Source organism: Malaclemys terrapin, chromosome 10 (assembly GCF_027887155.1).
Source record: "Malaclemys terrapin pileata isolate rMalTer1 chromosome 10, rMalTer1.hap1, whole genome shotgun sequence".
In the NCBI taxonomy this organism is placed as follows: Eukaryota; Metazoa; Chordata; order Testudines; family Emydidae; genus Malaclemys; species Malaclemys terrapin.
The window spans coordinates 39,049,811-39,076,346 of record NC_071514.1 but is presented as its reverse complement, the minus strand read 5'-3'; the positions used below and the strand labels follow the sequence as shown (position 1 = coordinate 39,076,346).

Sequence of the window (26,536 nt, the reverse complement as noted above, 5' to 3'; positions counted from 1 at the left end):
GGTTCGGTGTCTGAGCCGGCCACTGAAGAAAGGAACCGGGGACTGGAGTATTTGGAAAGTTATTTAATAAAGCCAACAATAAATTACATTTTCTTTATACGCAGCAGACTTTGAGAAAAGCTCTGAGCAGTGCTGGGCCCATTCACACAGCGCTGCCTCCTGCCAAGCAACTACTGCAATTTACATTTCCCTCCCCTACATTTAAAACAAACAGTGCACAGAGCCAGAGGAGCTCACTCATCGACCCAGCCGTCTACAAGCAGAACAGAAAGAAAAACCAGAATCAAAAATAAGAGCTGAGGTGAGGGTCAGTTCAGTCCAAAATAACGTTGGGGGTTTCAGGGTTAAGTGATGTCTATAAGTAGATTGTCACAGGGAGGAAAGGATCAGTCAGGATTGTGGCTCAAAGCAGCTCCAAACAAAAAGACCCAATAAACCCAGTGCTAGAGAGGAACTGGTGGTTAGCAATTCAGCACCCACTTATTTGGGCATAAGAATAAGGCCAAAGCCTGATCCCAATCAGAATTTTGTCATGACCTCCAGTGGGATGAATTTGGCCCAGAGGCCTGCAGCATTTCAGGGGAGTGCAAGAGGGGGGCAAAGTTGTCAGCATATAGAACATTATATGTGATTAGATTGTATCCTGCAAAGTTGGGGGGGGGGGGAATGGAATAGAAAGACCTATGAAAAGTTGGGACGGAGGGGCAAATCAAGGTCTGGGAGGGGTAACGGCCCCCTTTGCCCCATAGCAAATGGCTCCCCTTGTCTGGGATAGTCCAGGATCTACAGAAGTAGACAGAAATAAAGGGCATGAAAATTAGGCTAAATTCAAGCTGGCGTATTTGGCTTCAGACAATAAAGTGCACAGAGGTAGGACCAATGCTCTTAGGGTTGATATGAATCCTTCTGGTCCCCTAGCTTGCTTAATCTCTCCCCAGCCATTTCAGGACAGTGTTGCTACACCCTGAGAGAATGCTGGTTAGGGACACAGTATTACAGAAAGAGATTGGAGAGGGCACACGGTGAAATTCTGTTCCAAAACGGAGCGACTGGACTGATTGAGAGATCTGATGTAGGAGCAGGGAGCTGACTGATTCATTGATGAAGGCACATCTACAGTACTCGAGTCAGCGCTACAGCTGGGCAAATAGATTTTTTTGGTTCACTGGCAAGTTTGGAAGGTCAACAAAAAAATTGTTTTGGGGCAAATGAGATTTTGTTTTGACAAAATCAAACCATTATATTTTGATTTTGACCACGTGCTAATAAAATTAAGAGACAGTTTAGAACTAAAAGCAGTTTCAAACCCATCCCCCCATTTTTTTAAAAAGACCAAAACAATTCAGCAGAATCACCATGAATTCGTGAAACAATTCAGCGTTGCCGAAACTGCATTTTTAACTGGAAAAAATATAAGTTTCTTCACCCAGTTCTAGTCACGCCCGACCTGGAGTGCTGCACACGTCAGTGCTCTGTACGGCATGGCACATCAGCCTCCACTCAGAGCTCCATTGCTCACAAAAGCATCCAGATCATGGATCTGACCCCAGCCCTCAGGAGCAAACTTGCACCTACTCGACTGCAGTTTTAGCTGTTGTTCGGCTTTCCCACACCTTTGAGCGTTTTCTAAGCAACTGTCTGGATTTCCAATCCAGTCAGTCTTAAAAACAAGCTACTACAGACGTGTCTGCTTAACAGTCAGTTTAGGATCCAATTAAAAAAATAGAGCCCTGAATAATTAAAACAGAATTGGTAAAAGCACAACCACAGAGATCCCAGTCATTGGGAGATGCTCTGGTGTGGCTTTTACCAAGATTAAAGGTGCATAGTAGATAATACTTAGACTATGGGCCTGGTCCATTGATTTGGATCAGGCCCTTCTAAGTGTTTTTCTTCCATAGATCCCCAGGGCCTGATCCTGCAAGTTGCTGAGTGTTCTCAGCTCTCGCTGATTTCAGGAAAGATACCAAGACTCTCACAAGAGGTGCTCAGCCCCTTGGGGCCCCAGGGAGGCGAGCTATATTTGTACACCCCACCCCCATTTCTCTTCCCTCAGGTTGTGGACAGAGAGCCAAGCGCTGGCTGCACTTCACCGGCCAATCAGGAGACAGGATTATTTTTAAAAATGTGTCCTAGACGAGGATTTGCAAGGAGAAAGGAACATGTATGGCCCAAAGGAAAGATGAGCACATGGTCTGCAGGGGATGATGAAGAGTTTACAGAGGGGGACAGTGGAGGAATCTGCAGGAGTTAAAATTAAGAAAACAATATTTATCCCACTTTTTAAATAGTGAAGGAGATTCGAGGGTGGAATAGGCCGTCTGCCGCAGTCACGGAGCCCCTGACTGGAGGGATCGAAGCGTGCGACTGGTGATTAGGCCGAAATACATTCATACCATCCTGCAGCCAGGGGGATGGGACTCAGACCCTTTTCTCAGATCCCCCTCAGCCCCTTCCCAGCCCCTCTATCCACGACTCTCTTGTGGAGAGGCAGTGAGTGTGGAAGGAGCAGCCGCAGGGAGCGAATCCTTAAGGAAGGTAGCGCTAAAGCCCCCTGCCTTCTGTTATCATGTCCCTCACCGGATCCCTAAAGGCCAGTAGTCTACAGCAACACATACAAATGCCCTGTTTGTATGATTAGCCCTTTAAGCTCTAAATCTTGCCATTATCCCCTAGCTCCCCAGGCAGGGGTCAGTAATGGAGCTAGGGTTGTTCCTTGACATTAAATACTAAAAGCTCTTTTTTAATTCTCTCTTTGTTTAACATGTGATGACAGCACATACCCATTTTTTACAATGATTTGTACATATATACTGTGTATATACATACGTAAAATCATCAGACAGTGCATATAAGTGAAACCCTCTAGATAAACTCGTATTCTGTAACTAACGTGACAGCATGTATATAAACCATCCATGTGTCTGTTAATACACGTACGCAAACCGCCATGCATGCACATGATTCCTGGATGGGAAGTCAGATGAGGAGGCTGGTGCTGAGGAGGTCTGTCAGTATCTGTTGCCTTGGGTGCTGTACTGATCCCTCAGGGGTCCATGCTCACCTGGGTGTTACTGCAGAGTACAGGCTGTGACACAGGAAACAAAGGAGGGTGGGGGGAGAATGGAAGATTATTTGCTTAGCTTGTGACTGCTTCAAGTGCAGGCACTGGGGTGTCACATTGGGGCCATGATTGCTACCATGGAACAACGAAATAATAAATGACATGGCTGAGACATCAGACTGAATATTTGTTCACTCCTGACCTGCTGGACTCCATGACAATTATTTATCATGTTTATCAAGGTACTGCCTACAGACCAACCGAGATTGGGGCCCCATTGTGCTAGACAATGTACAGACAGTGCTTCTCTGAATTACAGAACTCAAAACTGTCTACAGGTTGTATGGATCTGGATTTTTAGCGAGGCACCAGAAAACACAGGCAAGCAAGGAGGTTTTAAAACCAAACAACATCAGGGCCTTTCTATATTATTTCCCAGTCTTGCTGATCATGGAAAGATCTATCTGCAATCAGAAGCCATTGCCTTTAAAACTTAACCTCCAGCCCAACTACTTCAGGAAGAACGATTCTCAGAGCTACTCTTAAGCCTAGCTGTCCTCCCTGCTAATGTGGGGAAGGGAGCAGGAACTGGGATGGGAGAAACTGGACAGAGTGACATGCTGCATTCTTCTCCTCCTTTCCATTTTGTAGGGCTAGGGGTTCACAGTCAGGAAGGCAGTGGGAGATAAGGACCAGGGAAAGCCATCCCACCACAAGGTTTAGTAGCATCCAAATTAAAGTAAACTCAAGTGCAAGCCACGCTGGTGCTGAGTCTGACCTGAAAGGGCCCACTGATTAAGGACCTTTGGAATGAACTAACTTTGATGTTTCTTCATCCAGCATTGAACGGTGCAGGCTGCTAAACCGACAGGAAGAGCGACTCCGCTGCAAGACTGTCAGGAGCTCAAAGGTTATTGCTTGTGCAACGCAATTCACCGCTTTCCATAAAAACGCAGCTAATTTCTATCCAGGCCCCACTCACCTCATTTCAGAATCCGAAGGGCCTGGTCCAATGAGCGTCTGCGCTCTGGCTTCAGCGGGTGTTGGATCAGACCCCAGATCTTCTAGGGCAGAAGGGAGAGCCTGGCCAGGGTTGCAGCTGCCCTCAATGACATGCTCACAGCCTGGCCAATAGCCACCTTAACTCAGCTCCTCTCTGGGCACCAAGGGGATTTGTGAGCAAAGGAAGCTGCAGCCCCACAGCAAGCAGATCTTTGCAGAGATAGCTGGCTTGTTGCTCTCTGACAGCACAGCTTCTGCCATTTGCTCTTCCTTCTGCCCTAGGAAATCCGGGGTCTGATCCAACAACACCTACTGAAGCCAGAGCAAAGACTCATTTGCTTCAATGGCCACTGGATCAGGCCCTTAGTATCCTGAAATGGGGCGGAATGTAAATGCAGTGAGCTGGGTTTGGATTGCCACGCCCCCTCAATGGGAACAATTCCGGGAAACTCTGGAAGATCGACCCACTAGAGTTGGGTTAAATCCAGATCATATGGGGCTTTTCCACTGATCTCACTGGGCTTTAGATCAGGTCAACTGCGCTGTTCTTCTTTCTAAAAGGACATCAACGTTAAAAAACATCACTTCTGTTGGAAATTGGTTTACTTGCAATTGTAAGTAACGTTTTGGAGTAACAGCTACATTCTAACGAGGCTTGGTGGAATTCAATTTTAGATTTTGATCATTTTGATAGATGTTTATTTTAAAGGTTTTTTAAAGATTGTTTTATCTATTTTTAAATGTTCTCACTTGCGCAAAATTACAGGTTTTCATTTTTTAATTTTTTCTAAACTTTTATCAATTTAAATTGTCCACGTTTTGGGAAATGACGGGGGGGGGAGGGGAGAGGACAGTAATTACTGAAGGACAGGAGATGTTGAGATTCAAAAAGTTAACGATTTAGAACTGTGAAAACACAAATTGTCAACATCACATTGAAATATACAAAGTAAATATCCTGGAGTCAAACTAACAATTTCTCAAGCAGCATTTTTTATTTACTTTGCCTATCTATACATTTTGATTATGATTGATGGAAATATTTTTTTGGTTTGTGTGTGTATGGTAAAATCGACATAGTTCAACATTTACCAATAAAATCTAACCCTTCCAAAACTACTTCTTATAAGAAAAGGGGGGAGGGATAACTCAGTGGTTTGAGTATTGGCCTCCTAAACCCAGGGTTGTGAGTTCAATCCTTAGGGGGGCCACTTGGGGATCGGGGCAAAATCAGTATTTGGTCCTGCTAGTAGTAAAGGTAGGGGGCTGGACTCAATGACCTTTCAAGGTCCCTTCCAGTTCTAGGAGATGGGATATCTCCATTTATTTCTAAGAGAGATTAGAGAGAAATATCATTCTCTGTTTTTGTCTTCACTTTGCATATTGTGAATAGTCAAATTCACTCTTTAACCTGTTTGGTCAGACAGATTCCTCTGTTTATGTGGGTCTCACACAGCAAAGGGAGGGGAAAAAACAACTTAAATTGGGCTGTATGATTATTAACCAATCACAAAATCTGGCCCTGGGGACTAGGGGCAGGACCTGAAACCACTAAGTCACTTGAAAAAAAACAAAAAAAACCAGACAAGATTTCAAGCTGACAGTGCTCCTGTAGGAAGTGAATATTTAAGGGTGGTGAAAGGAAACAGAACACCAGCCCTGAAGTCCTCTGTTTATCTATAGAGCAGGTACATCACATGCAGTGCAAACTTCCAACACCCTGTTCCAAAGGGATTCCTGTAGGAGTGACTGGATCATTCGGGTTTCTTAAACCCTTCGATTCTTATTAAGGCTGCCAACGAGGCTGCTGGAGCCAATCGCGAAGGCAGGCTCCTGTCATACGGAGACCTATCTGTTAAGAACAGGACTGGAACCAACTTACTTCAGGATATGTAACCAGCTACCCATCAGGTGGAAAACGCTTTTGATCACTTCACCACTGGGCTGAAGATCAAGTGATCTTGAGCTTTAGTGATCAGGAGGGCAGGGAAAGACTCCATCTCTTCTTACCAAGCCTGGGGCTCCCTGGTTCTTTGCTTTTAACTCTCCACACTGCATGTAAAAACACGCAGATCCATCCATACTGATGAGACTAGGCAGTAGAAGATACCCCTATAATACAGCATCGTTTTACCAGCTGCCGAGCGGCACCGACCTGAGTTTGCTAAGCAGTGCACCCAGGGGGCAGAGAGCTCTTGTGCACGGATTACCCCAGAGAGAAAGGTGGACGGTCACTTGGAGTCAGTATGCCTGACACACACAACTATCCCCACAGCTGCTGCAAGAGGAGCCTGGTTTATGGCACCATGCCCACTGCAGAGCAGGAACGCCGGAATCCCATGGCTACCCCATTTGACTCCGCTCAAGAGCTTACTGGGGGGAAGATGTAGGATTAAAATAATCATCATAAAATGCACCCTCCAGGCAGGATTTTTATGTCAAATGTGGTGAGCTGAGCCCTTCATTTCCTACCCATCCTAACCTTATAATGTACAAATCAAATCCCCACTCCCCATCTGCTCCCGTATGAGGAGAGCTGGCGGTACAGGGCCTGCAGCCGAAAAACTACTCTGCTCGCAAGCTCCATTAGCCCCTGACCTCCTTCCTCCGTCAGCATGTCAGTAAGGAGAGATGGAAGGAGAAAGGGACAGAAGTAGAGGGAGAGGGGAAAATGCACTTCCCTCCCTCCATTCAGTGTTAAATCCACATGCCCCCACTTCTAGGTGCTGATCAATGGCCTGGTCACATGGGGATTGAGAGACGAGTTGTGGGGGGGGTGCACAGAAAGGCTACAGCCCCATTTGGAAGCCCAGCCTCCCATTTTGCAGGTGCAAATAATTGTGGGTGCAAACACATGGGAGCCACAAACATCGTCACGTGAGCATCTCCAGAGTCACTAGTGGTTTTGGGTGCCAGACTCGATGCACTTGAAAGGGATCAGATTTTCAGAGGAGATGCTTAGCACTTCCAGAAAATCCCTTTAAAGGGGTCTCAAGTCTGACACCCACCAAAATGTCACTAGTCCCTCTGAAAATCCTGGCCTTCACTCGTGTCTTCAGATCGGGTAACAGACATCTAAGAGACCTCCACTGAGGGTCAAGCCCCTGTTCGGGTGGGCAAGATGCCACTTTCCTCACTGCACATACTGCAAGGACAACACCTGGGTCCTGCCATTTATATAGCACCCTTCCTTGGCCAAGGAACCCAGAGCACTTCACAGACCATATATATACAATTTACCATTAAATGCAGCCACCTCTGGGGTGGACAGCAGCAACCAACTAGCACTAGCACATTGTACAGTAGCTGGGAGGGGACATTTTGGCAAGAATGTCATTTGATGTAAATAGGAGGCCAAGAATTCATCCTGTGTCATTAAAATATAGAGAAACTCAGGCTGGCAGGCACAGACAGGGCCTGGAAAATCGACAAAAAGCAAGTAGCGTGAGTGTGTCACACTAGTGAAGTCAAAGCACATTAGGGCTTGCACTTTCTTCCTCCTACAGGGGTCAGGCTGGGAAAATAAGCGCTGGCACCCTCCCAAGCTCTGCCCGCTGGTCACTGAAAGAAGATGCCACTTGCAGCAAATTGTGCAGGTCTTCCCTCTCTCTCAGCTGCTTTGATCAGTGGCGTAATAGTTAACAACATGGACACATAAGCCAACATTAGGTTTCAGAGTCAACATCCCCACAGAATTGAATGGGAGCATTCACACTTCTCAGAGCTATTGTTTCAGGCTGCCTGAAGACTCAGGCATACATCGCTACACCTGTTTACACACACTTCACATGGTGAAGGTTTATACCCATAAGGAGTAGAGACTATTTTTCAGCTCATTAAGCCACCAAGAGCTGGCCAAGCAATGGGAGTCCAGGGAGCATGGATCCCTGTTTTGATGTTAGAGTTAGCAGGGTCACAGACTGGAGCAGGGGGAAGCAGCCTACGACCTCAGGCCTAGGCAGAGAACTGAGGAGAGAACTGATCTGTCTGAGCCTGGATCCCATCACCCAGCTGGGATCTTAGACCTGGGGTGAGGGGTGGGGATAGGGTATTTAAAAGATTTCAGTTCACCTCTATCAAAAATATAAATAATTTAAAAAGAGTGCAGACAAGTATCTGCACAGAGCCCGGCTCCCAACATGGGAGCATGAGGTGAGAACCAACTAAACATTAAAGGGTTAAATCCTCTTGCCACCCAGCCAGGCTTCCCGGACTTCTCCTGGGCTGGAGCAGAACTCTCCCTCTGCCGTGCCAGGCTGTCACGCATCTCACACGCCCACGGCCCCCCTCTTCCCCGCAGCCTGGGGAGCAGCAGGGGAGAAAGGAGCTCGGGGGGGCAGGGGGAGGGGGGCGCCAGGTTTGCTGGCCATGTGACTGCGCAGAGCAGGGAGGAGAATCTGTGGGAAGGGGCTCCGGGGTAAACGGGGGGAGAGCGAGTCTCCTCCTGGCTCTCCACACTACATCCTGGCAGGGAGAACACAGCTCTGATTTTCCAGCTCAGCAGATCACACAGATTTGCTGGACTCCAAGTGCTGAAAAATCTGGACGACGGGTCAGATCAGCCAGTGCAGAGGTACTTGTAGGGACAGCACCCTGCTCGCCCCATCCCAGTCCCAACACATCACCAGGGCATGCAGAAGCCCTGAGCCATCCATGTCCCTTAGCTTCTGCCACTGCCCTGTTGGATCTGGTCCATGCCCAGTGGCCAGTGCAGGCAGGGTCCCTTCCTTATAGCACATTCTCTGGAGCACTGTCCTTTCCAATGGGCCCCTCCCATGGAGACAGAGAGCCAAGCGCCTCATGCCCATTTCAGTTCAAAGGGCTGCCTCTGGGGGCCCCTCTGAACACCTGCCTGTCCCCCTCCGCCCATCCCCTGTGCCTGACAGGACAAAGGGAGAGGGCATCCCCCTGTGATCTGTCAAGCGTAGGAGAGGGACGCAGGACAGACAGACCCCTGCCTCTCCTTATGGCTCCAGATCTGTTCAAGAAGAAATAAAAGGATCCCCACAGCAGCCTCCTGCCCCCACGGGAAGCTAACAGCCTCTGGGGCAGAGAAATGGTCCCACCCGGCATCTTATTCCAATTAAGCAGCCAAGCACAAAGGGGATGGGGATTAGCAGCTACCTGTGGATTCTCCCAAGCTGCAGAGAGAGGACACAAAGGCCTGCTTCTACCCCACTCAAACGGGGAGGGGACGATCGCTCCACCTTCCCCATCAAACCGTTCCAAATTCAGAGGGGGACAAGCACCAAGACCTTCCCTACCCCATCCCCACGCATAGGGATGCCCGCCCTACCCCACTGAACAGAAGGGAGAGCCGCAGCCCCTTCCCCACTTTTGATCCCAGGCAGCCAGGAGCGGGGAGACACCTAGGATTCAGCCTCTTCTCCATTCCTGGCTCTGGGTATTGCCGCTTCTCCTGATTCCAACGTAACGATCCCAGGGTGGGATTTTGAAAAGCAACACGGCGAGTCAGGAGCCTGGAGGGGCGGGGTTGGCCGGGCGCCAGCTCACTATGGGGGCTACTGAAAAATTTGGCCATTCTTCGCCGCCTGGGCTGGTTGTACAGCAGCACGAGGGAGGCGTGGCATTTTAGAGCCAGGTACAGACAACCGGTCTCTTTACCACAGAGCGCACAGTCTCGATTAGATGGAACAGCCTGGGAGGAGACGTCGGAAGGGGCACGGGAACGGTCAGGGGACGTGCCAATTGCTACATGTGCATCTCGCGTGCCAGGCGAGATGGATAAAGGGAGAGGAATGGCTTAAGCAGCATTAAGACATTTGAATTTTTGTGCGTGACGTATGAACTGGGACAGTCGGACGAGGGGCTGAGAGGGATGGACAGCGCTGAAGCTGTGTCTGGAGGCTGCAGAGAGCCCAGGACGAATCCAGGCTATTCCTGGCCTAGTGGGTGGTGCACGAGGACGGGTGGCGCCACTAGGGGGCGAAGGAGATCTCAGGGACAGCAAGCCGAGGATCTGGCCAGGCAGCAGGTGGGAGTAGGGGGCAGCAGGATCAGACAGGCAGTGGGCAGGATGAACACACATGGGGATAGGGCCCAGAGCAGGAACTATGGGAGTGGCAGATGCAGGGCTGAACGGGGGAGCAGAGGCATATTTGGAAGTTGTTAGCAAGGAGATGGCAATTGGTGGCGTGAGAGCGGATGGGGTCGCCCAGGGATGGAGCATGGTGGGAGCAGGAGGGGACTGAGGATGGAGCCTGACAGGACACTGATGGACAGCAGGACATGGGACCACAGAGAGAGACACTGAAGGAGCATCTGGACAGGCCCACAGAACCGGACAGGAGCAGGTCACTGGCTGTCTCAGTGAGAGCTGGGCCAGCGGGGGCGGACGCTGGACTGCAGAGGATGCAGGAGAGAGCTGGGAGGGGGTCAGGAGCAGGTAGCAGTTTCGAGAAGGGGACAAGGAGGAGGAGAGCGGGTAGTAGCTGGAGAGACAGGAGGGGCTGTGGGAGGACTTTAAGGAACTGTTCAGAAGTAGAAGGGAGACGGGCGAGAGGTGAAGACGGCAGGCGGGTGTGGGTCCGTAGTAGGAACAAGTGCAGCCGAGGCGAGACAGCCAGGAGATGGCAGTGGGGTGAGAGGAGCCAAAATCAAATGCTGAGCAGAGGGATCAGGAGCCTGGGAGGTGCAGAGGGGCTTAGCCAGGGAGATGGCAGAGGACAGTCACACGGGCCCTGCACGTTCTCCACAGAGGCTCCACGGGGTGGGAGGCAGAACGGAGGGAAGGGACGGGAAGGGAGACCCCACGGGAGGTGTTAGCGGGGCAGACACAGCAGTGAGAAGCCAGCGGAGCTGAAGGAGACACAGCCAGGTGGAGAAGGGAGGGCAGCTGGCGTGGAGCTGAGCGCTGCAGAGGGACTGGAAGTGTTGCATGGGGGGGGGGGGGGGGGGGGAGGACAATGCTAATGGGAGGCGGTGGGGGGAGCTGGCAGTGGGGACTGGCAGTAGGGAACAGCGAGGGGGAGAGGCCAGTGCTGTGTAAGGCACAATCACACTCACAGCTCCGGACAGACTCCGACAGCATCTCCTTGCCCATGGATTGCGCGTCCCTCATCTGGAACACAGAGGGGAGTTCTCATCACGCTGCGGCCACGGACTGATTGCTGTCTAATCCCCAGACACCCAATTTATCGCCCCCACCTTCCCACACCTGGCAAGTGCCCCAACGCGTCCCCCCCCCCCATCCCACCCAGGCCATTCTCTTATGTTCCCAAGTATCCATTTACATCCCAGCCCCCACCCCATGCATGAATCCTCCCCAATTCACCCCTCAGCCCTGCTGTACCTTGATCTGCTCTTTCAGGTACTCAGCCCGGCCCATCAGAGTCTGAATCTGCCGGCAAGACACAAACAATCACTCGTCCGGCTCCGTGATCAGGAGTCACAGCTGAGCATGAGCTGGCAGCTAAATGATGCCAGCTCAGGAAGTGGGGAAAGGCTGGCCTGGCAGCTTAGCGGCAGGGAGTCTGGTTTGGTTCCCTGGGAGAAGGCAACATGGTTAGCCTCAGGAGAGAGCTGGGTCTGACCTTTCTCAGCCAGAAGGGTCACCTGGGGAGGAATTGGGGAGTGGGGGAAGGACAGCTGGGATCTAGGCAACTCTACCAGTGGCTTCGAGGACCACCATGGGAGTGCAGCTGGGAGGTGAAGAGTCAGTGTTAAGGAGGCTGATTTGGACTAATCGAGCTTGTTTAGTCCAAGGGAGGCAGCACTGTCTAGTGGTTAGGGCACCAGCCTGGCACATGGGGGACTGGGTTCTGTTCCCAGCTCAGCTGCAGACTAATTACATGATTTCCTCCCGCCTCAGTTTCCCCATTCATAAAACGGGACGGAACGTGCTCTAGAACAGGTGCTAAGTACTATTATAATCCAGTCCAGAGCATTGCTTTTTATCTGAAGACAACAACAAAAAATCGTCCCACAACCCACCATATCCCACAGTCCTTTGCAGCTGCCAAGGTTTGTGGGCTTGGGGTCCCAGGAGGAAACCAGGGAAGGTGACGGAGGGCTGCTGCTGTGCTGTGGGGCTGTTCCTCCTTCTCTCCACCACTCCAAGAGGCGGAGGCGAGATGGAGCCTATGCGGCTGTTCTAGAACTGAGTAGCAGGTAGGAGAGGCAGCAGCCCCAAGTGAGTTCTTCCTTCCATCTCCTGCCCAGGTTCCTGCTAAATCTTCCTGAGCCAGGGATATTGCTGCTTTCTCACCTATTTATCCTCAGAGCTCATGTTTTCTAGACCGTTAATCATTTTTGTTGCTCTTCTCTGGACTTTCTCCAATTTGTTCACATCTTTCCTGAAGTGTGGGGCCCAGAATAGGATACAGTCCTATGATCCACTGAGCTCCCCCTGCAAACCCACCCCTGGCTTACACCCCAATCTAGCCTGTTCCCAGGGAGGTCAGAGCAGGATTGTCCCTGACCCAGAACTTGGTCTGGAGTAATGAAACTTCTGCCACTCCCCTTGGCAGAGATCTTGCCACTGGCAAAGGGCTCTCAGTATCCAGCCGTGGGTCATCCCCTCAGCCCTAGCAGGAAGGAATGGAGGCAAATGCTAAAACCAAGGGAGCCTGTAACTGAAATCCCCATTGGGCTGCTCCTCCGGGAGACAGGTGAAGGGAACGACCCCATTGCATACCTCAGAGTGAAGCAGCTCCCGTCTCCTGCCCACAGGCTCTGCTGGAAAGAGAGCAGGCAGCGTTAGCCTCCAGCGCTGCACAGAATAGCAGCATGTACGGTCTCTGTTGCTAAGCAAGATTCCAGCAGCGCCAGCTGGAATCCCACTGCAGGCTGTAACTCACCAGCTAACATAAGCAGCAGCTCCCCCAGACTCTGCTGGTAGAGATCGAGTGTGTCAGAGTCATCCTTGCCCTCCTCCTCCTGGAACAGAGACCCCAGGAGGTTACAGACAAGCTCCCAGACACTGCATAACATCAGTGAGGAGAGGCAGGAGAGAAAGCGCATACAATGGTGGTACCAAGCTCTTATCTAGCACTATTCAGCAGTAGACCTCAAAGCACTTTACAAAGGGAGAGCTGGATCATTATTCCCATTCACAGATGGGGAAACTGAGGCACGGGGCGATGATGTAGCTTACCCAAGGTCACCCAGCACGTCTCCTGAGTCCTGGAGAGAGAAATCCTCAAACAGACAGGTATATGAGCACAGGCCATTCACTTCTGTGAGCACGTGTAAAGGATGATGCCTGTAATATTACATGGCTATTATGTGTCTGTTTGTTTTATGATTACAAAGGGTTAATTCAGGCCTTAGTTTGCCCCCTCGGCAGGAAAGCAGACAGACATGTGTGATAGCCCTCCATTCCCTGACACTTAAAGGGACAATGCAGTTATCAGTCCCTTTGAAGTTTGCCTCTGACCATGCTGAGTTCAACAGTCTCTGGACTGGTAAAGGGGAGAGGGAAATCCAGATGGGAAACGGAAACAAAGAAACTTGGAGTGGATAAAAACTGAGCCCCTGGGGCATAGGGAGAGACAGAGGGCTATGAGGAAGCAGATTGAACCCCAGTTTGAGAAATGGGGGTGTCTGGAGAAGCTAGGCCTACCTAAGCCTTAGCTAAGACAGATATGCACATAAATGGTTCCTTGTCCTTTCTCTTGGTACCCTTTGTTCCTGCTGTTAAGATTAAACAATACTTTGTTTTGAAAAGGCTGCTTTGAGGCTCTGTTTTCACCACAGCTCCCGAAGGGAAGTCCTGCACGTCGCCAAACCCAATCGGGCTTGCTGAGCAATCCCAGCTGGTACACGGGGGGCTGCAGCTGAGATCTGGTCTGAGTGGGAGACTCCAGGAATTCCACCCCAGCCCCGGTGCCGGCAAGAGGCCTGACGCCGGAGCGAGGTGCACTCAGCCAGAATGAGAGGGATCAAAGGTGCAGCTAGCCCTGAACCACGACACTACGTAACACAGCGGCCAGGTGCCCACAGGTCTCAGCAGGGTTCAGACCTGGGATCTTCAGCATCAAACACCCACCAGTAGTGTAGCTAGGGGGGAGTGAGGGAGTGGCTGCTCCCCCACTGAGCACAAGTGGCGCCTTGTCAATTTCTTGGCACTTTTTTACTCACCTGGGGGAGCGATTAAAAAAAAAAGGCGCCACCTGCTGCGGCGCTTAATTTTACTCACCCGGTGGCGCTCCGGGTCTTCGGTGGCGGGACCTTCACTCACTCCGGGTCTTCGGCGGCAGGACCTTCAGTGCCACCGAAGACCGGGAGCGCTGCCGGGTGAGTAAAAGCGCCGCAGCGGGTGGCACCTTTTTTTTTTTTTTTTTTTTATTGCTCCCCCTGTTCCCTCCACCTGGCTACGCCACTGACACCCACCTCTCTGCTACTCAAGCTAAAGGAAAGCTTCTCTAACTGTGAGTAAGGACCAGGCTGCCGCAAATGCTTGGGAAGCCACTAGAGGGAGACATTGCTTTCACACACATCTCCCATCCAATGGGAGCTCTGGGGTAGAATAACTAACTGGGTGGTCTCAGCTCTCTTTCTTTCTCCAGTCCAGAAAAATAAGACACAAATCAGTCTGTGCTGCAAGATTAAGTTCAGAGAGGCTCAGATGACTGTTACCTGGAGTGCACCAATCATGGAAGCTGCACTTCTGTTTCTGCCCCCTCCCAAATTTACCTGGTTTGATATTTTGCAAAGAGCTCTCTGAGGTCAACGCCAAGTGTTGCTGCGTTAAGGGTGGAGCATAAGGTCTGTTGAGTGGCAACTGATTCCCCCACCTGCCATATAACCAATCAGCAATTCTGGGGGAGGGACCAATGGATGCCTTTTAAAGTGTAGCTTATACAATATTTGATATGAAACAATAGCTGCAGCAAGACAATGGGCTGAAAGAGGGTCTGCAGGCAAGACAGCAGTTTGTGGCTCTCAAAGCTGATCAGTTTTCCCAAAGCATGGAATACATGGGAGGGAGGTCGCCTTTCGGCTGGACATTGTTGTGAACCCTACAAGAGGAAGCGATGTAGTGGATGATGTCACAGGAAGGGAATTTTCCCTATTGACTGGAGGACTGGGCATTAGAACTCTTAGGTTCTTTTCCTGACTTTGCCACTTATTCACTAGGTTACGCTGGGCGATTTCTTTCACCACCCTGTGCCTTAGTTTCTCCATCTGTAAAATGGGGATAGTGATATGGCTGCTTTGTAAAGTGCTGCATACATTATTATTACTCAAATGCTTAAAGAACCCACCTATGCCCCTCACTGATTTGGGATCCCAGTTCCCACTAATTCCTTCCAAGCAGTGATCTTCTTGCCCAAGCTGGTTCCTAGCTTTGCCCCTATCCGTGTAGAGGTCTTAACTCTGTCTCTAGCCTCCTCCGCTGCCAGTGTATCAGGTGACTAAGGAGGGACAGCAATGATCCTGGCACTCTGCTGCTACCCAGAACAACAATCCCTGTCCCTTAAGCCCGGGACTCACCTTAGTGATGGCTGCAGATGCCACCTCCAGCGCGGCATACAGGCGGGGCTTGTCCCTGGACATCTCTGTAACGAGAAGTTCCAAGAAAGGGTGAGGCCTCAGAGCAGCACGGGTAGAGGGAATACCCCGCTAGGGGAGGGAAGCTAGGATTCACTACTGCAAGGCAAGGGGGAACTGAGCAGCACTCTCTCCTATGTGCTACAAGCATCCCTGCAAGCCCCGCTCTCCCAGGTGGAATCAGCATTCTCTCCCCCTTTTAAGCCCCACCCCATGCACTCTGGTCACATGGTACAGCCTACATGGGATTCCCCCCAGTCAAGCCATCTTGGGCCCATTCCTGGGGGTGGAAGGGAGGTTTTGCCCATCCAGGGCGTTACCTTTGAGGATGTCCCTGGCGGGGTTGCCCTGCTGCAGGAGGGTCTTGTTGTTGGATGTCACCAGCGTCTTTAGTTCCTCTGCTCGCGAGATGTACTGACCCACCTGAGGAAAGCAGAAGCAGCAGCAAGCCTTAGAGGTGCCCTAGCATGTTACCCCCCCAGGCTGGCTCCAAGGGCACAGCACCGATAGCTGGCTCTCACAGGAGGGTTGTGTGGAGGAGAATGGAGGCAGCAGGAGACCCCCATACAGAGGATCCCACATGAGATGCCAGATGTACCCGCACATAGTGCTGGGCCCACTGTTCTGTTAGCCAACCCTCCCTTCTCACCCTCACATAACTCCCAGCCCAGCCCACCCTCCCCATCCATCCCTGGATGTTCCCTCTCACCTTCATGCCAGTTCCCAACCATCTCCAGCCTGAGCTCCCATGAGACCTACCTCCCCTGCCAGCCTCACCCATCCAACCTGGAAAGATCTATGTAGCTAAGGAAATGGTACAGCCCTCATCACCGCAGTATCTGAGCATCTCACAGTCTTTGGTGTATTTATCCTCACACCCACCTGGGAGGTAGGGCAGCGCTGTTATCCCCACTGTGCAGCGGGGGAAACTGAGGCAAAGAGAGGCTAAGTGACTTGCCCAAGGTCACACAGAGTCTGGCTGAACAGGGACTTGAACCCTGGTCTCCCAAGTCTCCGGTTAGTACTCTAACCACTGGACGGACCAACCTTGCTCTAGTGTGGTCTGTCACTGACCTTCGACCGGATCGCTTCCTTCCTGCGAGCGTCAGTTTCATCTGCAGAAGATAAGATGGGGGAGGAGTTCACACTGATAGCTCCAACCCCCAGCCCAGGGAGTCAGTCTCCCCCCTAGATCTAATGACCCTCAGAACATGACCCCCAAACCCCACCCCATGCAGAACACTTGGGGGTCAGGAAGCCCAGCCAACACCTTGGCCTTTTCTGGCCTGCACGGAGCTCCTTTACTTAAAGTGGTTTCCAGGCCTGGGGTGAGTGAGTGTGAGGGTGGGGAGGGGGAGAGGGAGGGAGAAGGAGACCCACACACTAATCAGCCCCCTCTGCTTCCAGCTCTCTCCCAACCCCCGAATAAGAGTTGCAGCAATCCTCAAATCCCCACTCTTCCCCTGAGAGACCATTCCCAGACCGGTGGGGTGGGGCGGTGATAAAGGCCCCAGAGAAGAAGGGATTCAGGTGGGGGATCACTTTACAGTGAGGATACTTGCACTGGTGACATCATGCAACAGGTGAGCCCTTGTTGCCAGCAACTGCTGTTGGCAGTGTCCCTGTGGGGCCCGGTACCGTTCCCACCAGCCACATGGAACAAGAGGTAGATGGGGGAGAAACAGGTTTAGTCACTCACAGTGCAGGGCAGGGACAAAAAACTCCAGGGCCTTGCAGTAGAGAGAGAGGGCGGCCGAGGGGTCTCCCTGCTGATCCTTCTTTACAGCTTCCACTACCAGGGCGGTCTGGCACAGAGAAGAGGGCAGGGGAGGGGGTTAGAGAGGTGGACAAGGCTAGAATCTGTACTACACCAGCAGAAAGATCAGGCTCAGATCTAGTATACACCAGGTCTACTGCACTGCGACCTCCTCTCACAGCAGTGCCCCGGGTCAGTGCCTGGCAGATCCACAGGGGGCTCCCCTCAGAGCAGTGCCACGAGTGATCTCTCAGCGTCAGTCAGACTCACCGCTTTGCGCAGGCTCTCGGCGCTGGGCATGTGCTCCATGTCCACGAAGGGGTGGGCGAAGAACTCCTCGAAAGAGATGCGCTGCAGCGGGTCCCTCTCCAGGAGGCGCTGCAAGAGATCCCGGCACTCCTGGGAAAGCCGGGGCCGGCTGGGCAGCTGGGGGACAGAGGGATACAACAGGCAGCTACATACGGAGACTTTGAATGGCTGAGGCCTGGACAGCTTGAAAGAGCCAGGGTTACACCTGCAGATACTATTGCCCTTGTACGGGGGCCCAATGGGGACAGGAGGCCCCCTAGGAGATCTCCCAGCCAGTCCACTGCTGCCCCTCCACCGATCACTTCTCACACCTGGACACAGTTCTCCAAGGTTACCAGTGTCTCCATCCTCAGAGGGAGGGAACAGATCGGGGCATGACAACCTTGCAGTGGTGCCTGACGCAGACACTGAATCCCCAAAGCCCAGGCCTGCGGATGGCCCTCCCCTTGCTCCGGGCAGGGCCTCTGGAGCCATCAACAAAGTGCGCTCCTTCCCCGCAACCCCAGGGCTCAGCAGGCTGTGCTGCCCCCCTGCCAGTCCTCGCTCACCCACCACCTCCTGTCTCAGGCATGTTCTTGCCTTCCACTGATTACAGGCCTGCCAGTGGATGGCAGAGGCACAATAGGTGGGGCAGGTGGTCTAGCAGCAAAAGGGCTGGGGGGAAGTATCTGAAATCATCATCACCCCCTCATTAAAGAGAACCTCTCAGGTAGCACTGCCATGTGCCGTTAAGACAGCTCTGGGGTGGAACACAGCTGGAGTCTGCACTGCAGTGATGCGATTCCTGCCTAGAAGGCCAGCCAAGCACTTCATGATCCCTTTGGATGAAGGTGAGACGATATCGTCTCCATGCTGACGTGGCTGGTTACCATGACCACAACCACATCCAGTGCTTGTGGGATTCATTTACCTCCCCCGTGGGACTCTGCTCTGCCTGTAACAGATTTGCTGTCTCTGATAAAGCCCTTGGGTTGCCCTCCAGCAGAGCCAGTCATGTCTTTTTACCCATCAGGGTCACAGGCTGAGGATGGGAGTTAGTCTATTTTTTACACATGCGATTACTTTGAACAGCAATGAAGGGGTAGGCAGGGCTGGGGCATGCAGCTTGCTCAAACTCCAAGACAGAGGTGAACACGGGGCAATCTGACTGAGTCAACAGGCTGAGAGATCCCTGTCTGAAAGGGACACTCAGCTTTGCCAACTCTCACAACATCTGGTGTTTTCTTAAAGCCCCAGCACCTGGAGCCGGACAATCATATGAGAATCTCAGCTTTCATTTTATTTTATTCTTTTTTTAATTAAAAAAATCCAGCCCTTTGATGGTGGGGAAAAAAAGCTTGAAAACCCAGTCCCTTCAAGTCACCAAAGCCAGGGGACAAACATTTATTATTGTTAAAAATCTCATGATTTTCAAGCCAATCTCACAATTTCTCAGGGTCTTGACCGGTGATTTCTGAACCCTGCGGGCTGGTGAAACTGGATGTTGTCAAGCCAAAAATTTGCAGTTTGTTCCAATTGCCTTATCTGGGTTACACCCAAGATTATTCAGAGGATTTTGACACTTCCCACTTGCACTAGTGCTGCCTTCGACCTTTCCCTCTACTAGGCCAATGCAAGGAGATAAATTGCTTCCACTTTTGTTTGGAGGCAGCTTCATTTTTGTTCCTAGTCAGTTTTACTTTCAGGCACCAAGCAGCTGACCTTGCAGACTCCCCAAGGGAATGACTGCTGGTTTTTAAAACCCTCTTTCCCCTGGAATGATATTTTTTTTAACTTAATAGAAATATTTCTACTGCTCTTAGGTTTGGTAGAAAGTTTTTTGGGGGAGGTTTAATCACAAAATCTACACTTTGGACCAAATTTGACCCAACAATGTCTCTTTCCAGCCACTGCCCTCCCTGGATCAATTGTTTCTGTGGTTTTCCAATGTGTCTGGGACTTTCCTCATCTCCCTCTCCATCCAGTGTCTAAACGGGGAAACAATAGACACTGGACTCATGTAACTTGTTTGCTGTACTCCTTCACCTGCCCCCTCCTTCCACCCTGAAGTCCTCTCTCTCTGTCTCAGGACTGGAATGCAGGCCAAGGTCTCTAGAGCCACAGTGCTCCATGGAGCAGCAAGCTACAGAGAAAATCCAGATCAGCAAGGATTGTCTAGCCCTTGGGTGGACACATACTCCTGCTGCCCGCAGAGGCTTCTCGGTGAAAGCAGAGTTGCTTTTGCCTGCACTGAGTTCTCGGCTCTTTAGAGCTTAGATCAAGCATAAGTAGTCTCTCGGCCTATTAAAGGCTATGATCAAGTATCATGATGTGTTTGGTCTTTTGGCCCCGAGATGAAAGCCTGGTCTGTCTCTTGGACCGTGACGTACAAACATTATCTACTAAGTTATATCTGTTCTTATCAGTATAATATCTGACTGAGTCAGATACATTAGAATAGTCACTGCTGCAGAGTGCTTCCTGTTTGCCAGTTCTACCTACACAAGCTCAGACATCACCCACCCCCGAGACACCCTAGCTGGCCCAGTGTTACCTCAATCACCCGGTTGCTGCGGATTTTCTCCTCCAGCTCGGCAAATGATTTGGAGAAAAAAGGCGGCCTCCCAAACAGCGCCTCTGGGGAGGTGGAAAGAAACACCGTGGGTTAGTCCTTTCGGTACAGAATGAGGGGAGCGGCTGCTGCCTTATTCAGAGAGACAGAGCAAACATACAGCTCAGACTTGGGGTCATCTGATGAAGGGAGATGGGGAGAGGGGAATCACTGTAAGTTCTGAAGATACTTATCTCATAGAGCTGGAAGGGACCTTGAAAGGTCATTGAGTCTAGTCCCCTGCCTTCACTAGCAGGACCAATTTTTGCCCCAGATCCCTAAATGACCCCCTCAAGGATTGAACTCACAACCCCGGGTTTAGCAGGCCAATGCTCAAACCACTGAGTTATCCCTCCCGCTAAGGCTGTTTCTGGTGGTAAAACTTGAAGGAGATCTCACAATGACCTTGGGATTAAGGGCGGTTTTATGGCTCAGGCACTGGACTGGGTCTCAAGAGACCCGGTTTAGTTCCTGGTTCTACCACAGACTCCCTCCTATGTGACTTGGGCAAGTTATTTAGGCCTAGATCCTCAAAGTATTTAGGATCTTAACTTCTAGAGCCCTGCATTGATACAAAATTTGTATCCACATCTGATCCACCCTCCACAAACATGGTCTGCGGATATACAGTGGAGATCCGCAGATTTGCAGGGCTCTACTTACTTCCATTGAAATCAATGAAAACTTTTGAGGATCTGAGCCTTTGTCTCTTTGCGTCTCAGTTCCCCATCTGTAGTACGGAAGTAATAGCACTTCCCTATCTCCTAGGGGCAAAATTCATCAGTGTTTGTGCAACAAACGCACACCATAGAAACAGCTACACAGAGAATGGGAAGACCCCAGATCAAGTACTAGATGTTTGTTTCAGTGAAATTTTCAAGAGATCCAGACTTTGGGGAGATTATCCAGACTGAAACTTCCGATCTCCTGGGGTTTGCTTAGCACTGGGTACTGGGTATGTAATGGCAATACTAGTAGATCCATGGCTCCAGCAGGTCCTGATGTAACATACAGGCAGCTAGAAGGCAAAGGCTGAAGAATCTCACCTATGCAAGCAGAGACTGACCCCTTCAACCCCAGCCCAGAGGCAGAGGGACCTACCGTAGAGAATGACCCCCACGGACCACAAGTCCACACGGGCATCATACTGCCGTTGGCACACCATCTCGGGGGCCATGTAGAGCGGGGATCCCCTGAGCACATGCTTCTCGTCCCATGGAGACATGTACTGTGCAAAGCCAAAATCTGCGGAGAACAGAAAGAACTGGAAGGGGGACGGCCAAGGAGACGTAACAGACCACATTAGAACAAGCTCACTAGGGGCAGGATGGATGGCTCAGGGGACTGGTAATGGGATATGGAGCCTTTCACCCAGTTCAAATCCAGCCCAGGTTCAGAGTGGCTCAAAGTTATTACCACCCAATGGGCTGGGTGGAACGAGTTGGCAGGTCTCAGTCCAGCTACGCAGGACAATAACCACGGGGCGCTTTGCTGGCAAAGAATCCAAGGGCCAAATGGAAGCCAGAGACTGAACTCCCCTCAGCACGTGGGCAGGGGACGATGTGTGAGGAAGCCAGCACGCTGCCACCCATGCTCAGTGGAGAGTGGACACGGCAGAACCCGCAAAGGGGTTTTCCCTTTACTGGAGGGGGAAGCCGAGGGCTCTGGCCCATTCCCCGTGGAGATCCAGAGACCTCCCTTCCCCTTAAATCCACCCACTTCCACCCTCCAGGCTCCCCATTACAACCATCAGCTAAGAGGGTGCCAGACTACAAAGCTTGTCAAGGCCACTCCTCAGCTGGAAGAGTGACCCGAGGCATCTCCCCTTTTCCCAGCTCCTGCCTGCAATTCCAGGGAGCGAGGCCTGATACTATGACACAAACCCAGCCGCCCCTCCCCAGGCTCCTGCCCCACCCAGCTGACCTGCCAGTTTAAGATGAGGATTCTCCACAGAGCTGAGGAGAATGTTCTGAGGCTTCAGGTCCAGGTGGGAGATATTCCTGTCATGAAGGAACTTCAGGGCACATGCTGGCAGGACAAACAGACCCAGTGTGAGATGGGAGGGACATCAGAGCATCATTTCCACCCCAATCTGCGGCCCGCCCCCCACCTCCAAGACTCCACTTCCTTCAATGGCTCCACGCAACCAGTCACTTCCATTCCTTCTTACCCCGCTTTCCCTCCCCACCCTGATCCAAATGCTCCCTGCTTCCCCATTGCATTAGGGACCCCAGGGCATTTGTCACAAGAGCAGAGGCGTTCACTCCAGTGTCCTGCCCAAATTCCAGCACAGGGCAACTCTAGTCAGTTTCAAAAAGCTGCTGCACCTGGGAAGCAGTGAAAGTATCATGCAATTACCGCCCCCAAGGACGAGAGTTCTGCAGCCAAGGACTGGTGGGAGAGGTGGGGTCAGGGGTCCCCTCACCCATTTGCTGCAGAAAGAGCCGTGCCACCTTCTCCGGGAGTATCTTCCGCGTCCGGATGAAATGGGACAGATCCCCCCCCGCGCAGAACTCCATGATGAGGTAAATGTTGTCACTGTCCCACTGCAAGACACACGCAGAGACTGTCACGCTGACGGGTGCTGGGTTATCTTGTATCCAAACGTGACAATAGGGATGGGGAGCAGGAAAAACCAACCTGTAACTCCTAGGTGGGGGCACCAGGCATTAGCCTGTCTGACTCCTGCTTCTCCCGGGCTGCAGGCAGAGGGCCTTGCTTCATACACACTTACACCCCAGGGAAGCCAGTGGGGTTGCACTGGGCTTGTGTATGTGGCCAACCACAAACATTGCCCAGGTGCCTCCCGCCAACCAGTCCTTGGAAGCGGCAGGGCAGTTGGCTCAGGAGGCCTCTTGCTCCAACACTTCAGTCCCGAGGCGCCAACTTCCCCAGTTCCCAGGAGGTGCTCGGCCCCCACTCCGCCCCAGGCCCCGCCTCCACTCCCTCCCTTCCCCCGAGCTCCCACCCTGCTTCTTCCCGCCGCCATTCCGCCCCTTCCTGCCCCACCCCGTTCTGCTCCTTCCCCCTGCCTCTTCCTGCTCTTGCTCCTCTCCCTCCCCCGCGCCTCCTGAACAGCTGATCACGGCGGGTGGGAGGCACTGGGAGGGAGGGAGGGGAAAGAGCTGATCCATGGGGCTGCCGGTGGGTGCTGAGCTCCCACTATTTCTTTTCCGTGGGTGCTCAAGCCCCGGAGCACCCGCAGAGTCGGTGCCTATGCTTCAGTCACACATCCCCCTATCAAGCCCCTAAGCTGGCCCTCCGAGTCCTCAAGTCTGGAGAGACCCGCTAGCCAGCCCTCGGCAACCCCAGCATCTCCTACGAAACCCCAGTCAGCCCTGGCACTGCTGCTCTTCACCTGGAAGTCCTTCAGCTCCACGATGTGTGGGTGGCGGATGGTCTTCAGGATCTCGATCTCTGTCAGCAAGTTCTCCACCGACGCCCGGTTCAGGCTCCTCTTGTTCACGCACTTGATGGCCACCACTTCCCGGGCGTTCTTCTGGAAAGGGAATGGAAACCATGCAGGCTTCCTGCATGACCTTGGGCAAGTCACTGAGGGTCTGTTAACACCACATTGTAAACCCAGGTCTGTAGGACACGGGCTTGTAGACTCACTGTTTTCAAGCCCATGCTTGAGTGTCCACACTGCACTGTAGACCTGCGTTTACAATTGCTGGACCCGGGTCTCACAGCCGTGCTAACACATCCGCCATACTGCACTATGCAGACCTTCTGACTCAGGTGTGCGGCTTGAGCTGCGCCCACACTGCAAAATGACAGGGCGTGGGCCTGAATCACAGTGGGACTTGGGCTCTGATCCACCCCCCCAGCAGGACCCAGATCCTGAGTGCTTGCTGACTTCAGTCAGACTGATTTGTGTGTGGATGGAAGCGGGGCTTGGGCTCAGACTGAGGCAGCGCCTGGCTTAGTGTGCAGTGGACATAACCTTAGCGTCTCTGTGCTTAATGTCCCCGTCTGAACAATGGGGATAATAGCACTGCCCAACCCCACAGGGGTGTGTGAGAATAAATATATTAGCGAGCCTGAGGTGCACAGGTACTGCGGGAATGGGACATGTAGTACCTCGGAGATTCAATCCCACATCAGTCATCCATACCTCCTGAGTCAATCATACCACATGGCACCTGCATAACCCAGAGGAGCCCCGGCTCAGCTGCCCCTCAGCAACCACGGACAGTGCAGTGCTGGGGGGAGGAGGGAGGATGATGGAGAAGAGGCAGGATTCAAGGCACTGTCTGGTTTAGAAATACAGCCTCCAAGAATGGGGCAAGATGGGGCTCTTGACCAGGAAACCTCATGAGGAAGGAGAGCCTCTGTCCCCACAGAAATGACAGTAGGGGGCAGCAAAATGGAAACACCTCCCCATAGGGTGTGTGAGTCACGCCAGGCAGGCAGGCATTCCTCTAAGGGGAATCATTATCCATAACACTCTGTCCCTCTATAGCCCCTTCCCCACGAAGCTCTCACAGGGCATCGCAGACAATAACGATACACATGGCCTCCCTTGGAGAGTATCATCATCTGCTTTTCCCAAATGGGGAAACTGAGGCACAGGGCAAGGCTTTGCCCAAAGTCACCCAGAAGAGTCAGGGACTGAAGGAGCAGCCCTGCTCTAGCTAGCTCCCTGCGCTCCCTGCCAGTGTGAAAGTGCTTTAGCTCCGTGCCAGGGAATGGGTTTGTACTGCCAGACCAGCTGTCAGGGGCTGGGGAGACAGTTCTGGTCAGAGCCCGACTCCTTGGTGAGACCCCCATGGCAGAGCCAGAGAGGCTCCCTTGGGAGACACAGCCTCTTAGCGGGGGCTATTTAAAGCATGCTCCCACTGGTGCTCTTCCTCCCTCCAGCCCCCAAGATCCCCCTCTGGCTGTGCCCCTCTCCCAGCCCATCCCCCTCTGGCTGTGCCCAGCAGCCCCATTACCTTCCTGTAGGCTTTGTAAACAGTAGCATAGGTGCCACTGCCCAGCCTCTCGGTCAGGATGAACTCATCCAGGCGTGGCGGTGCCCAGCCAGCCCCTGCCATCCCGCCCGCCCCATGCACAGCCCCCGGAGGCAGGGCCCCAGCCCCTCCTGGAGCACAGAGCCCCTGCACACAGAGCTGGAGCTGATCCCCTCCCAGGGAGGGACATGCAGAAGCAGGCAGCTCACTTCCTGGTTCTCTTAAAGGGACCTGACAGCACAGAACAGAGACAGGCTCCCAGGGAGCCCTCTGCCCTGCTCCCAGCGGCAGCTGCAGCGACTGCAAGGGGACATGAGAGCCCTTAGCAATAGGGTCCTGCAGCATTCTCTGGAGAGAGCCTGACATTTCACAGCTGACTGGCAGTGATGACTAGCCACCCCGGCAGCAATCACAAACCCGGAATCTGGCATGGGACAGCTCGCAGGATCAGGACCTAGGGGCCCAGTTTTGCACATGGCCCCCCTTACTCATGCGTTGAAGTCAATGGGACAATTTATGTAATCTGCATCAATGTTTGCAAGGTTGGGGAATAATTGACAAGGGGGCAGGAGTGAAACTGACTAGACAAAGGGCTGGCACATGCACAATGTAAACTGGAAAAGAGGGAAATCTCCCTATCATCTCTTGCAGTTGCAGTGAATTTAGGTGTTATTTGTAACAGCAGCAAATAACATTCTCATTTTGCGTTGGCAGTTAAATGGACTGACATATTCAAAGACCTGAGCTTTACGTATTTAAATATGTTAGATAGGGTGACCAGATATCCCGATTTTATAGGGACAGTCCCAATTTTTGGGTCTTTTTCTTATATAGGCTCCTATCCCCCTCCTCCCCCCTGCCCCCACACAATGTCCCGATTTTTCACATTTGCTGTCTGGTCACCCTAATGTTAGATGCCAAGCTGGCAACCTACCTACACTGTTAAAGTTTGAAAAATCCATTTTTTTAAATCATGCCCCATTTCTATGTATATAGTGTCCTGTAAACACCACCCCATCACCCTCTTATTAAAGCCCCCCCCCCAAACCCTGGACCTAAAACAAACAAGTGTCCTTAGACTAGAGTGAGAGGAAATTGTGTCTGTGAGAGTGCATTGGGAGCAGGTAGAGAAGGGTTGTTAGGAGACAAGGAGGGATTCTGCTGAAATATTTTTGAAATATTAAGTAACCACTATTTTCCCCACTGTTGCTTTACAGCTTGCCCACCTCTCATCTCCACCACTAACTCAGTGCAAAGCACCAGTGCTAGCAACCTGACTAGAAAGTGGTAAGATTAGTCATAACCAACTCATTTAAAAGCCAGGAAGTGTCACCTCGTTAGAGTGG

At 52.0% G+C, this 26,536-nt stretch overlaps 1 protein-coding gene across 3 annotated transcripts; it reads right to left on the bottom strand.

Annotated features, from left to right (window-relative positions):
- Positions 1–48: 48 nt before the first annotated feature.
- ULK3 (unc-51 like kinase 3) lies at positions 49–25,348 on the bottom strand. Of its 3 annotated transcripts, none has more exons than XM_054043018.1 (16): positions 25,173–25,348; positions 23,594–23,734; positions 22,661–22,781; positions 22,159–22,263; positions 21,337–21,480; positions 20,179–20,261; positions 17,607–17,762; positions 17,280–17,385; positions 16,655–16,695; positions 15,901–16,003; positions 15,524–15,588; positions 12,886–12,964; positions 12,723–12,763; positions 11,379–11,426; positions 11,093–11,147; positions 49–3,088 (listed from the first exon to the last, which is right to left on the bottom strand). In XM_054043018.1, the coding sequence occupies exons 1-16, from the start codon at positions 25,272–25,274 to the stop codon at positions 3,072–3,074; spliced, it is 1,407 nt and encodes a 468-aa protein (XP_053898993.1). In that variant the 5' UTR covers positions 25,275–25,348; the 3' UTR covers positions 49–3,071. The 3 variants fall into 3 exon arrangements, with proteins under 3 accessions (XP_053898993.1, XP_053898994.1, XP_053898995.1); XM_054043019.1 differs by having other exon boundaries at positions 12,723–12,760; XM_054043020.1 differs by having other exon boundaries at positions 23,594–23,765; positions 25,173–25,284.
- Positions 25,349–26,536: the final 1,188 nt, after the last annotated feature.

Bases quoted from the DNA above. Each gene is read 5' to 3' on its own strand.
- ULK3 (XM_054043018.1), bottom strand. From the start codon at position 25,274: ATGGCAGGGGCTGGCTGGGCACCGCCACGCCTGGATGAGTTCATCCTG. The intron at 22,782-23,593 runs GTGAAGAGCAGC...TGTGTCTTGCAG, and splicing joins TGGAGCTGAAGGACTTCCAG to TGGGACAGTGACAACATTTA. The intron at 21,481-22,158 runs GTCAGCTGGGTG...TGTTCTCCGCAG, and splicing joins TCCTCATCTTAAACTGGCAG to ATTTTGGCTTTGCACAGTAC.